At 42.0% G+C, this 13,519-nt stretch overlaps 1 protein-coding gene across 1 annotated transcript in view; it reads left to right on the top strand.

The window, feature by feature from the left end:
• Positions 1-3,387: 3,387 nt before the first annotated feature.
• The window catches only part of pcdh1a (protocadherin 1a), an 86,882-nt gene continuing 76,750 nt past the window's right edge, over positions 3,388-13,519 (top strand). The window contains exons 1-3 of the mRNA XM_052568208.1: positions 3,388-3,993; positions 8,089-8,907; positions 9,544-11,730. Of these exons, the coding sequence (XP_052424168.1) occupies positions 8,116-8,907; positions 9,544-11,730 (2,979 nt within the window). The 5' untranslated portion in view covers positions 3,388-3,993; positions 8,089-8,115. The remainder of the gene's footprint in view (positions 3,994-8,088; positions 8,908-9,543; positions 11,731-13,519) is intronic.

The following is a 13,519-nucleotide window of genomic DNA, read 5'->3' as shown; positions in this document are numbered from 1 at the left end:
GTTATGGCAAAATTGGAAATTCTGTCATTGTTTACTTACCCTCATGTTGTTCTGAACCTCCAAAACATAAGAAGAGATGTTTAGCAGAATGTTTTCTCTACAATGAAAGTGGATGAGGACCAGGGGCTGTCCAGCTGAAGCAAGGACACAAAGCATACTAAAAGTAGTTCGTACAGACTTGTGCGCTAAATTCAGAAGTCATACGGCAGCTATTTTAAAAATCTTGTTTACAACATCTGTCATTTTTTTCACTTCACACAGTTTTTTCAAATTGCACAGTTTACAAAAGGCATGAAGGTGTGTAAATCTTCATTTCAGGTAAGTGATATCATTGAATGAAGGATGAATGAATGAGAGTTCACAAGTTCATGTTAATATAATGCTTGAATGAGATGAAGGTACACTTGCTGGCTTGCTGTCTGTAATGGAGGGATTGAGAATGAAACATGATTCAAGCTCTCAACTATCTCCTTGACTAGCTAAATACAGAATGAAAATTAGTAGAAATAGATGTGGAGTTAGGGTAATTGGCAAGATTAGAACATACTTCTCCCAAAACGTAATGTAGAACTCCAAGATGAGAGCACTAAATGTCAGCATACAATCATGACTATCACATCACTGGTATTTGCATGACATTCTTTTGCTATCATGGCTCTTCAGATAGCAATAATGCTAACAAAACACTTAGACACTTGGTATGTTTACATGCACCAATTTTCCATGGATTTATCAGAATAAATTGAATCTGCTTTTAGATTCTGAAAGTGCTGTTTATGAATCGTCAATGTTACAGTCCGATTCACACACACACACACACACATAAAATGTATGCAACTATGTATAGAATTAGGTGATTTTTTTAATCTGTCACACTTTAAGTACAAGCAAAAGTCTTTATTCCAGGAATCGCAGGAAAAATCCACAACGGTATGGACAAAACTCGATAGAGGAGATACGCAAAGACAGGTACTTAAAAACTATAGATCATTAAAAACACAGGTGCATAGAATGAGACAATTAACATGGGATACGGAACACATGGTAATGGAAACCAACGAAATAATTCCAGGGAACACAACGAAATAAGTCAAGGGATGTGACATTACTGGCACCATAGAACAACAGGGAGGAGAATGGGAGGGAAGTCCACAGAGAAGAGAATTGAAGAAGGAGCCAGGGAGCAGACAGGAGGGACTTGGAGCAGGAGGAGTCCAGCTGGGCCCAGGCCACAGCCATGATGTCGACCCATGGTGGAGCCGATGGAGGGAGGAGCCATGGAAGAAGAATGGCCGCCGACTCCAGGGGGCCGACCAACAGCAGCGGAGCAAGTGGTGGAGGAGCCTGAGGCAGAGATGGAGAGACGAAGAGCCATGGCGACGGGAAGGATCCGGAGGTCCTAGGCGGAGCCGATGGGGCCGGTGACCAATGTGGAGATGTGGATCCGGGAGGCCACGGTGGAGCAAGAGCGACAGAGGACTGAGATGGAGCCGAGGGGATGAAGGAGCCTGATGGAGCCAGAATGCCGGAGGGACGAGGTGAAGCCAGAGGAGTTGAGTCCCGAGGCGCAGGATGGTCGACGCCAGACCAAGGTGGAGCAGGAGGGAAGAGGGAGCCAAGCGGAGCTTGTGGACTGTTGGACATGATGGAGAGGAGGGAGCCAGGAGAAACATGCAAATTATTTCCCAGCAGTTTACCTTCACAGACAAAACCAACTGCTTTTCTAACTTGTGTGTTTTTAACGTAAACTTTTTGTGAAAGAGAACTTAGTTTAGTACTCACATGCTGTGACAGCCTTTTTTTGTCCTGTGCTTCGAACGTGTGCTCTAAGAAAACTGTATGTCAGAAGTTGTAAACTTGTATTTTTTAAATGCATGATTTCAGCATGATAAACATGATAATCAGAACCAGAACAGATGGTTTTAGCAGGTCTGAGCTGTAATAGCTCTATTCTGGAAAAGGGGTTGGAGAGCAGCAGATCATTTGCATTTAAAGATACAGGCCTGAAAACCAGGCGTGTTTCTGCATCCACTCAAAATAGACATATTCAAAGTGATATAATAAATGATCTGTGGATTATTTTGAGCTGAAACTTCACAGACACATTCTGAAGAAAGAATTAGAATTATTTACATACTCTAATGTAAAAAGGGGCATAGTATGTCTCCTTTAAGTGTCTTCATTCAAAGCTTAATCGCACATCTCCATTTATTCCTATATGTGCTCTTTTCTACATAGTGTGTTCAGGGAGGATGTCTAGCCTTCTCTTCGTACTGTTTCACAATCTAGCATCCTTTCTTCAGCATGAGAACAACAACAGCCTCTCTGTCTCTCTCTCTCCCTCTCTCTCTCTCTGTGTGTGTGCGTGTGTGCGTGCGTGGGCGATGGGGGAGTGGATTTATGGGGTAGATTAGAGCAAACGTGAACACGCTTTGCCAGCCGAGTGTACATTCAAACGCCCGTGGGTGGCGCCAAAAGAGCAAAGAGCCCTCAGCTCTTTACTGTTGAATGCATCAAACTGTATTTGTTCATTGGATGCGATTCCAACGCGATCAATACTCATCATATTTTACGACCCAATTGCTCAGTATTATGATCCATGCACGATCAAGTAATGACACAGAGAGCAGAGCTCCGTGGGTGACCCTTGGGTCTGATGCTTAAAGACTTTGAAGCCACCTTTTTAAAACTAACAGCTCCTTAAATGAAAAACAGATAAAGAGTTTGCTAAAAGAAATGATGATGGATGAGACTCACCTCTACGCGAATCGTTTCCCCGATCAGTTTCAAAAACTGGTTCAGAAGCTATTATTTTAAAAAGGCCACCATGGTCCATGCCACGTGCTCTTTTTCATTATAACATTTGATTTATAGGTATGTTTTGTGTAATGTTATGCCTACCAGCCCAGTATAGGCAACAGCTCATTAAATTATAGAAACATTTGCAACATTTGGAAATGTTCGTTGTATGGGCATACCTAACTGATGTTTGGTCAAGTAACTCACATTTAGGTCCATAAGTCAAATCCTCAGTTCAGTCCAAAGGCTCTTACCATCAGACCACATTTCTCGTTAGGCAGTTTTGAACACAAGAAAGTTCAAAGATCAATGACTCGTGAACCGATTCGGTCGAATTCTGGTTTAGTGCAAATAATGAATGGAAAAGGTCTGACCCGATTTGTTCACGAAACTGACTTGCTAATAGGAAGCAATGAAACACAATAAAAAAAGAATATGGGCCATATATATTAGGCTATTAACAATTATGCTATTTTCCTAATCTAATTGTGCCTTTTTCATCAAACAGCCTGTGGCGCGCGAGAGCCCCACCTCCTCTCGCTTTGCGCGTCCGCCTGCGCGCGCTTCTAGAGGAGAACAGCGCGCGGTGCTGAGAAATCTCTTCGCTCACTCTCTCACATGCATAGAAATGCGGGATTAACCCTGTGCGGAGAAGATCCCTGTGCCAAAACTGCGTTGATAGTCTACTTCTGAGGAAAGCGAAGGGGGAAAACCCGACTCCATACGCTCTACCATATATTGTTACATTTTTACATTATTTCCGGTAGATTACGCTATCATTCCGAAACGAATAACGAGTGTGATAAATCTTGTGAGAACCTGTGCTCTCCTAAAATGAGTGTTTGAGGATTTATGGACTGAAACGGGGGAAGTTGCTGGCATTAGAACTGTTCCTGTGTTGAGAAACAACAGAAAAGACATTTCAACACCCATCATCAGCCGCAATTTCTTATATATTAACACTTAAATGAGTGCCGACGTTATCAAACTGACGCGGAGTCCTGGGAATGGCGAGGAAAAATAACGCGGCTACTTATGGATTGGTTTCCAACGAAGGGATTTTATGTTTTCTTGATGTCTGGATTCTTTAAAGCAGGTGTTTAGGACTCCGTTTAACCACGAAGGAAACGTCCACTCTAGTTGATCCTCAGACAAGAAGCCTCATTCTCGGCAGGAAAAAAGTGATCGACGAAGGTAGGCAACGAACTTTATTGACGCCACTAGAAAATGAATAAAGCTGAGAGGAATGTTCGATATGTCGATGGGTCGTATTTAATTATTCGATACACGGCTGTACGCCGTTGCAGAAACTATTGTGATTTTGAAAGATTACGAATCGATGTCAGAGAATTGTGGCAGCGCTTGTTATTTAGAGATTCTGACCACATTTAGTCTTAGATGGGGTTTATTGTGCTGCTGAATCAATCGGGCTGTTTAGGATTACATGCAAATAACCAAATAACACTTGTTTGTTGCCGCTCGTATTTAATGCGACGCGAGTTCACGAATCGCATGCATTAGTGCAGTAAACGTCTTGCAGATCTTTTGGTGCGTATTACGAAAACAGCTGCAATGAAGATAGTTGACGAAGGACCAGTTGAATGTGCCGTTTGCCGTGCGCAACTAACTGCAAGTCATGTATAACATTATTATCGTTCATATCTCGCCATCTAGCCGCACTGGGCTGGATTGTATTCCACAGGGCTGCAGATATAAAGAAAATCGCAGTGGAGCGCCCACCTGGGCTGGCAGGGTCAACAGCAGGATCAATGTTTGGTCAAATCCCTGTAAGACTGATTACAGGATTCCCCCATCCACCATCTCCACCCACAACCCTGTCTGAGCTCAAAGGACAAGGATGGTGTGCATCTACAACCTGGGGTTTATAAAAAAAAATAATAATAATAATAATACTTTCATACAACCACAGGTGAAATAATTATTATAAGTATTATTATTATTGTTGCTACATATATGATCGCATATCAATATCAAAAAAGAAAACTAATAATGCACTTAGAAAATAAGAAAAGATTCTACTCCTAATGATCTTGTTCGAGGATAAAAATAGTGCATGGTCTTTAACAGCCATTACTGAATTCATTTGCCTGTAAAATGGCCCAGCGTTTGTCCACAGGGAAGGAAAGGTATGGCTAATAATATGGGTAACTGATTTAATTGGACTGAGCTGAAATTCTAAACCTGTTGAACCTGAATAAATGCGATAACAGATGATTTACTGCACTGCATAAAAATAAAAGGTCACAATACTTCAGGGAAAATAAAATGTCTGCATGGACTATCATTCTCAAGAGCAGAGCGAAAACGAGTTCAGAACTAGTTTAAGGTGGCTTTCATACATGTTCATTTCTGAAATTGTTGCAGGCATCTTGTGGAGTGTGAGCAGGGATTGAAATGTACAACTGAGGGTTCTGGCTAAAAGTGCTTGTAGTGTATTTTCAACAGACTTCTGTAAATCCTTAGTACTGTGTGAGACTGATACACTGGCTGAATGTGCCTGCTTCATTTAGATTGTCTAGGTGTTTACCAGCGTTCACTAGGGAAGGAAATAATACATAGTGAACACATGTTCTGCTCTTTGCCTCTCCACAGCATGAAGAAATTGACGTCTTTGAAACAAACCCTACAGTTAATGTTTTCATCAACATATTTTTCAGCACTTCCACTAGAGTTCAGAGCATATTATAATAACCTTTTGTTTATGAGGCAACCCCGAATAGCTAAAAATTGAACAGCACTTAAATAGTTTGTCTAGTGTTTGTAGACTCTAATCAGGATGAGATGAAGTGCTTATGCTCTTGGGGTATTTGAAGAGTCTCTTATGTAAAGTGTCTTTCCGTGTTAAATTTTTTTTATATTATTATTATTATGATTTGTTGGATTCATGTATGAATCTGTGTCAATTTATTGTGACTATTGAGGGAGTGAAAATGTATAATGGCTTCTATAACCTGTGAAAGGTTACGTGGAAAAGCAATCAAATAAAACCCCCTCCACATTTCTTCAACAAAATGTGTTCACTTCCCTGTGAACCGCCCCAACACAGGCAAAATGCAATAACTACATCCATGCTAGAACTGAGGAAAAATAGCTTCAAAGTTTTTTGATTGATTTTTACACTGTTTTCTCTGAATCTGAGGATAGTTTAGCTAGACCTGTCTGTCAGAGGACATATCATAGACTAAGAGACCCATTTTCGGTCATAACCCACTTTTGACAAAATGTGTAGTTATTGTGCTTTTGTCTTTGTAGGGCAGTGCAGCGTCAGTGAATTTCTATTCAGTTTGAATCGAGTGGTTATGCAGTAGAACTGACTTTAAGGTTCCTTGGTTGTAGGAAGTTTTATTGCCTGGAATCTTTTTTTTTTTTTTTTTGGTCATAAATCATTACATGCACTAATTCAATGACTTTCTGGCAGCATACTTAAAGCCCTTAAGGTCTATAAATTCTCAGATGAATAAAAAAAAAAAAAAAACAATGCACCAAAACGCCACAAAATTGCATTTTCTACACTAGGACATAATGCATGGGCCAACATATCATCACCATTATGAGTATTTTCAGATCCGTAGCAGTAGATCCAGTGTTCCAGTTTCACTGTATTACTAGGGTGCACCTTCCCACTGCCATGAGCACAAGTTATTGCCTGGGCCTTCAGAGGCTGTGCTTTATGCCACAGTCCCTAATCATGTTTTTACCCTATACACTATCAGCACAGCTAAATCGACAGCAGGCTGCCCCTGAAAATGCAAAAAGAGGACACATCAATACCTGGGCAATTAGTGCATCAATATGCTGCACTCCAAATCTTAACAGATACGAAGGAATTGGATTTCTGATTGGATTTCTATGCATTCTTGTGTTTAGCTATTTTGTATAACACTTATTTACTTTCCTTTGGATCATGGGCGCTTGCAAAGCCTGTATCGATTCTGGTTTGACCCATGCTCCATTCTAGATGTTACATGGATGTTTCGCGTATAAACATACAAAGACCGCAGCATTAAGTGCCCCAGCTCAGTAAACTGTCTGATGTCATTTAAAGGCACAACGTCTTCTCACTTAAGAAATAATTAAACTCTAAAACTATTTGGTGCTTAAAAAGGAGCGAAACCTGGTTCCAGGGGAAAACAGATCAAAGCAGACGCTGAAATAGAGGATAGTGATTAATGAGGAGGCCAAGCAGGTTGAAAATCAAACATGAGAGCATTACAGTGTGTAAATTAGCCTGAAACTTCTGAGTCCTTGATAGGACAGATATTTCTCATCTGTTTTGCGTAAATCTGTACTTTGAGATAAGGGCTGGCCTTCAGGTCCTCTGTGACCTGGGAGTGCAGCGTCTTAATATACCAGTGTTTCACTGAGGGGAATCTTTCAGCCTACATTCTGTGATTTTTTTTTTTTTTTTTTTTTTTTTTTTGCTATGTTAGCAGTCTTCTTCGGACCTTTTGTCTCATCAGCACTTTGCATTGAGAAACTGCCTATTTTACGTTATGGGCCAATCAAATGAGTGTAACCTTCATTAAAGGGAAGTCATCCAAAATAATAGCCCCATCACTGGCTGTGAATATGCACTGGATTAAGCATATGTTTGAGGAAGGTGCATTATAAACTGCATATAAGATGGTTTAATTTATCTTGTAAATAGTACAAAGCTTGCTGAGCTGTTGTTTTGAGCCTAACAGTAACCCATACCTTCTTATTAAAAAGCCCATTAAGAAGTGTCTTATTGCGTGTTCTAAATCATTAATTTTCAAAAGCAGCTTAGCTTGGACAGGCACTCAAAAGGGTGATAATTAACATTTTCCTGTGTGGTATTAATAGGGATGATCCAACTCCCAGATTTAAGAAATTAAGCATTTTTGCAGCCGTCATGCTACTAAATTATTGGCTGATGGTTTCAAACACCTTTTTGAATGACATTTGTACAGTAGGTCTTCTTTGTCTTTCTGTACATAGAAGTATTGCCTGCTCAAAAACGAGGATGATAAATAATGTAGGATAATGAGAGAGGAGGCTTTTAGTGGTGTCAGGGGAAGAGGCATTTTTCCGGAGAGCTTTTTCAACTCTTAGCCTTGGATTTAGTGCTCATAATGTGTACACAAAACGGCGTGTGCATTCTGTTTCACCCTCAGCTAGTCCCTCACTGGTAAAGTAAAAAAAAAAAAAAAATATATCAAGGAAGTTTGTTTTTCTATGTTTGTTCAAGAGCAGCACCACATGACACACTTGTTTATGATTTAACATGTTTTTCACACTGTTTTGCAGACTGAGGTGTTACCTCTCCAAGGGCCCATGGATCTCCCTGTGGTTTTGTTTCTGCTGTGGGGACTGTTGCTGGACTTGCTGAGTGGTGCTGTGGGTGGCATTCTATATCGTGTGCATGAGGAACAACCTCCTAGCACACTGATTGGCAGTCTGGCTGCTGACCAGGGCCTACCAGACACTGGACACCTGTACAAACTGGAGGTGGGCACTCCCTATCTGCGGGTGGATGGCAAAACTGGAGATATCTTTACCACTGAGATCCCCATAGACAGAGAGACATTGAAGGATTGTCGTAATAAAGGCAAGCCCTGCTTTCTGGAGTTTGAGGTGTCCGTCACAGACCTCATTCAGAATCAGAGTCCACGGCTGATAGAAGGAAGGATCGAAGTGCAGGATATCAATGATAACACACCACAGTTTCCCTCACCTGTCCTTACCCTCTCAGTTCCAGAGAACACCCACGTGGGGGCACTCTTTTCAATTCCACTGGCCACTGACAAAGATACGGAGAGAAATGGAGTAGCTGACTACACCCTATCAGCAGGACCAGAGGCTGTAGCACTCTTTGGTCTGCAAGTTGCAGAGGACCGAGGTGAAAAATTACCTCAACTCATTGTATTGGGAAGCCTTGATCGGGAACGTAAAGACTCCTACGATCTCACCATCAAAGCTGTGGATGGAGGCAATCCACCTCGCTACAGCAGTGCCTTGCTGAGGGTTGTCATTGCTGATGCCAACGACAATGCACCCCAATTTGAAAAATCCTCCTACGAAGCAGAGGTTGCAGAGAACAGCCCAATTGGACACTCTGTGTTACAGGTAAAATGGCAAACATGCTCAGTCAAACTTTAGATCCAAACAAGGCAAGATAAATTGCCTATTGCATCATGTTGGGAGTGTGAAAATTTAATGAGTGCTGCTTTTCCAACCTCCCAGATGTCTGTTCTTTACTTTGATGCCTTACATCAGTGGAGCAGGATTACTAAATTAATTTCCCTTAATTATCATAATAATCTAGTTTGATCATCATGTACACGTTGAGCAATAAATAAGTATAAAAAAATACACATTAATTTTGTTGAGTAAAATATGTTCATTTGGTTAAATGTGTAAATCACTATAAACTTTTTGAATCTAAAATATTAGATTATTGAAATGATCTGAGTAGTCTGTGAAGTTTCCAAGGAACCCCACTCTCTATAGATATCCTATGCCCTAGAAATCCCGTTATGCAATGCTTTGACTATGTTCCCAGTTTGGTACTATAAATAGATTCACTCTGTTTAAATACCCACTATTTAATGCCCAGTGTCTAATGGATGTAATTTTGCAGTCTGCAGTATTTTTTTGTTCATTGTCTTGAGTATGTGTACAATTTTGCTGTTAGTTTAGTACTCTACATTTGAACTGATTACAGTACAAGTCAAGTTTTAATAACTATATTTTCTATTGCAGGTGAAGGCTAATGATTCAGACTTGGGTCCTAATGGTGAGATTGAATACACATTGCATCAGGCCGTTGATCCTGTGCCAAAACTTCTCCGGATAGACCGCTCATCAGGCATCATATATGTCAAAGGCCCATTGGATCGTGAGGAGATCAACAATTTGAAATTTTATGTCGTTGCACGAGACAAAGGCCCCTCACCCAAGAGTTCCAAAACATATGTTTCTATTGATGTAACTGACCAGAATGACAATGCACCAGCAGTGGAGATTCGAGGCATTGGTCTTGTGACCCATAGTGATGGAGTAGCAAACATTTCAGAGGATATGCCTGTAGGCACTGCAGTGGCATTGGTACAGGTTTCAGACAAGGATGAGGGAGAGAATGCCGTGGTGACCTGTGTGGTTGCTGGTGATGTTCCTTTCCAACTTCGGCCAGCCAGTGATTCATCAGTTGATAACAAGAGGAAGTATTTTCTGCAGACCACAACACCTCTGGACTATGAAAGGGTTAGGGACTACCGGGTGGAGATAGTGGCAGTGGATTCAGGCAATCCGGCTCTGTCCAGCACTAACTCACTAAAAGTCCAAGTGACTGACACAAATGACAATTCCCCCATTTTCTCACCGACTCTGTTTGAAGTAGAGTTTGCGGAGGAGAATCAGCCAGGAGAAAAGGTGGTAGATGTAGTCGCCTCAGATGCAGACAGTGGCACTAATGCAGAGCTGGTCTACAGTATTATTGCAGACTCTTCAACAAGGGGACTTTTTGAGATTGACCCTAACTCAGGTGAAGTACGTGCTCGGAGCCCTCTTGATCGTGAGCATAAGGAGCGCTACGAGTTCCGTGTTACTGCAGCAGATAAAGGGGTTCCCAGTCACAGGGGTACTGCCACAGTTGTAATCAAGGTACTTGATCGGAATGACAACGATCCCAAGTTCATGCTGAGTGGATACAGCTTCTCAGTCTTGGAGAACATGCCACCCCTTAGCCCTGTTGGCATGGTAACAGTACAGGACATGGACGAAGGTGAGAATGCTCAAGTGCAACTTTCTGTGGAACCTGATGTAGGCAAATTTGTGATCCAGAATGGTACTGGCACCATTCTGTCGAGTATCTCCTTTGACCGAGAGAAGGAGAGCAGTTACACATTCCGCTTGAAAGCTGTAGATGGAGGGGATCCACCAAGATCATCCTATGTTGGCGTGACCATAAATGTCCTCGATGAAAATGATAATGCACCTGTTGTCACCAAACCATCTAACTCATCATTCATACGTCTATCACCCATGACTGCTCCAGACAGTGTTGTGGAAGTGGTCGAAGCGGAGGACATTGATTCAGGCTCCAATGCTGAGCTCGTATACAGCATTTCCGGGGGAAATCCACATGACCTTTTTTACATCTCTCCATCTAATGGCGAGATCACATTAACCAAGGAACTAACTCGTAAACACAGTGGTCTGCATCGACTGGTGATAAAAGTGAGTGATAGGGGAAAACCTTCCCGCCACGCCATTGCCTTGGTACACATTTACGTAAATGAAACCATTGCCAATGTAAGTCACGTGGAGGCACTTGTGGGGCATAGCTTGTACACCCCACTGGACATGGACATTGCAGGAGACCCAGATTACGGTTTGGCTGCCCAAAGAAGCAACATTGTATATGGCAGTTTAGCTGGAGTGGCGGGAGTGGTCACTGTGATTGTTGTAGTGGTCTTCATCAGGCATCGCCTTCAAAGAGAATCTAAGAGTGGTTATCAGGCTGGCAAGAAGGAGACCAAAGATTTGTATGCCCCCAAGCAAGGGCCAAAAAGTGGCAAGGGCAGAAAGGGTAAAAAAGGTAAGCCACCAAAATCACCCAAACCTCTTGGAGAGGATGAGGAAGTCAGCCTTCAAAAGAGTCTGAAATTTAACCTTGATGGGGTCAACGACAGCCCCAGGATCCATTTGCCTCTGACATATCCGCCTGGAAGCCCTGACCTAGGCAGGCACTACCGTTCCAATTCCCCATTGCCCTCCATCCAGCTCCAGGCCCAGTCCCCATCTGCCTCCCAAAAGCATCAGGCTGTCCAGGAGCTTCCAGCTGCCAACACCTTTGTGGGAACAGGCGGTGATGACAACTCCACCGGCTCAGACCAGTACTCGGATTACAGCTACAAGACCAATCAACCAAAATACAGCTCAAAAACGGTACCAATCTTTATTCCTTATTTTGTATGTGTAATGCTATGATGGAAAAATCGGTTTTGCTTGCAATTGCTGATATGGGGCATATCAATTTTGTTCAGAGTGGTACTTGTGCTAAAGTGGTGGGTGTTGATGTATATTTTGCTATATGCTAAATGTTATTCTTCTCATTTTGTTCATTAGTTGCTTGGTTAATTCACAATATATGACATGAAAAATCATCTTGCCAATAAGAAGAATCTGTCAGTTTGAAAGATGTCAAAAATGGCTCTTGTATTGCATCATGTACCCTTTTATAGATTATCTGGCCACCAGTTCACTGTCTGAAAATACAATTTACTTTGTGATCAGACAATTTCAAAGGTCCAGTCATGAAATGATTTCATTGTATTTTTGTAGTGTGGTTAGAATGCAAAATGGGCATATTTGCTGGAGCTCATGTTTTCTCAGATTTCTCATGAAATCTGATCTACTCAGTGAGAGGCGCATGTGTGACCTGCCGCTATTGAATAAGTCCAAAGTCATTTTCTTTGGCTCAGATGCCTGTTCAGTCTGACCCATTTAGATGTCAATTCAGCATGCTAATTTCAGATGGAATCCAAGAGGAAATAAAATTAAAGCAACTGGTGCTACAATTTTTTAAATGTGCTACAAGAAATTTAAAATTGAGTGTAATCTCCAGTGAGAGTGGTAGTGAAGTTTACTGGGCAGAGGCTTGAGACAGAAAGCAAGGGCACATGGGTCCTGACTCCGTCAGTACCAGTCTGGTGTTTGATAAAGCCAGCAGATGCTATATGACAGTCAGGGTGAGTGCAGGCCTTGTAGACTCACTGACTGGGGAGAATAGTTACCCACGGCAGCTCCCACACTGTGATGGACAGCATATGGCATGGAAGTGACAATAGACTCCAGCTATGGAGAGTGTGCTGCATTGGTGTGTATTGTTTCTGTTTGTGTGTACTTCCAGGTTTCTGCGTGTACTCATGTAATCCATTTGTGTGAATGTGGGCTGAGTTTCCTCTGTGTGGACTGGTTTCAGCAAGTCGACCTGACCGATCAGATTCTTACACTGTGACATAAGTTACATAAATGGATATTTATATCTGTGAGAGTTGACTGATAGGTGTATAAACAAGGGACAGATGTTGACTCGTGTGACATCTCTTGGCAGATGTCCATCCCATCCCAAACCCACATCAGGTTTAACAGATTGACCAAAATAAAAAATTAAAATCTCAGCCCAACTGAGTGACAGATGGAGTGGAGTGTAGAGCGTGACAGAGCGAATGGTAATACGCTCACCAATGACTCTGTGCGTGGCAATGTGCTCAGGTGCGTGACATCCTTGGCTCAAGCTCTCCCAGTTTAAGCTCTTATGAGTGTAAACACAGTGGCCTTGTTTGCCGTTTATTGCCAGTGAGGATTGAGCGTGATGACTGGCTTCACTGCCTTCCTTCCTGGTCCGTAAAAAACTCATTAAGAGGAGTTTGTTTGTTCGGAAAGTCTTCTCCTGAGGTGTGAAAAAAAAAAAAAAAAAACTCAATGCTCAATTCACAATGGCATGGTCTGACTCGGTGAGCAGAGATTTGTTTGAATGTGTTGCTGTGTGTTGTGTTTGTGCGTGTGTCTTTCACAGTTCATGGATCTTCCCAAAACTCTCTCCCTATAACCTCCAAATGTGTTAGACTGTGTGACAGTTACCGAGGGGACTGCATAGGCTCATCAAGTACAGTGTTGACAATTAGCATGGTCATGGCAAAGATCTAACACCTTTTTTGTGATGTGGTTCTCT

Source organism: Carassius gibelio, chromosome B10 (assembly GCF_023724105.1).
Source record: "Carassius gibelio isolate Cgi1373 ecotype wild population from Czech Republic chromosome B10, carGib1.2-hapl.c, whole genome shotgun sequence".
NCBI lineage: Eukaryota > Metazoa > Chordata > Actinopteri > Cypriniformes > Cyprinidae > Carassius > Carassius gibelio.
Note: the sequence above shows the minus strand (reverse complement) of the source record. Positions and strands in the feature narration are given on the sequence as shown.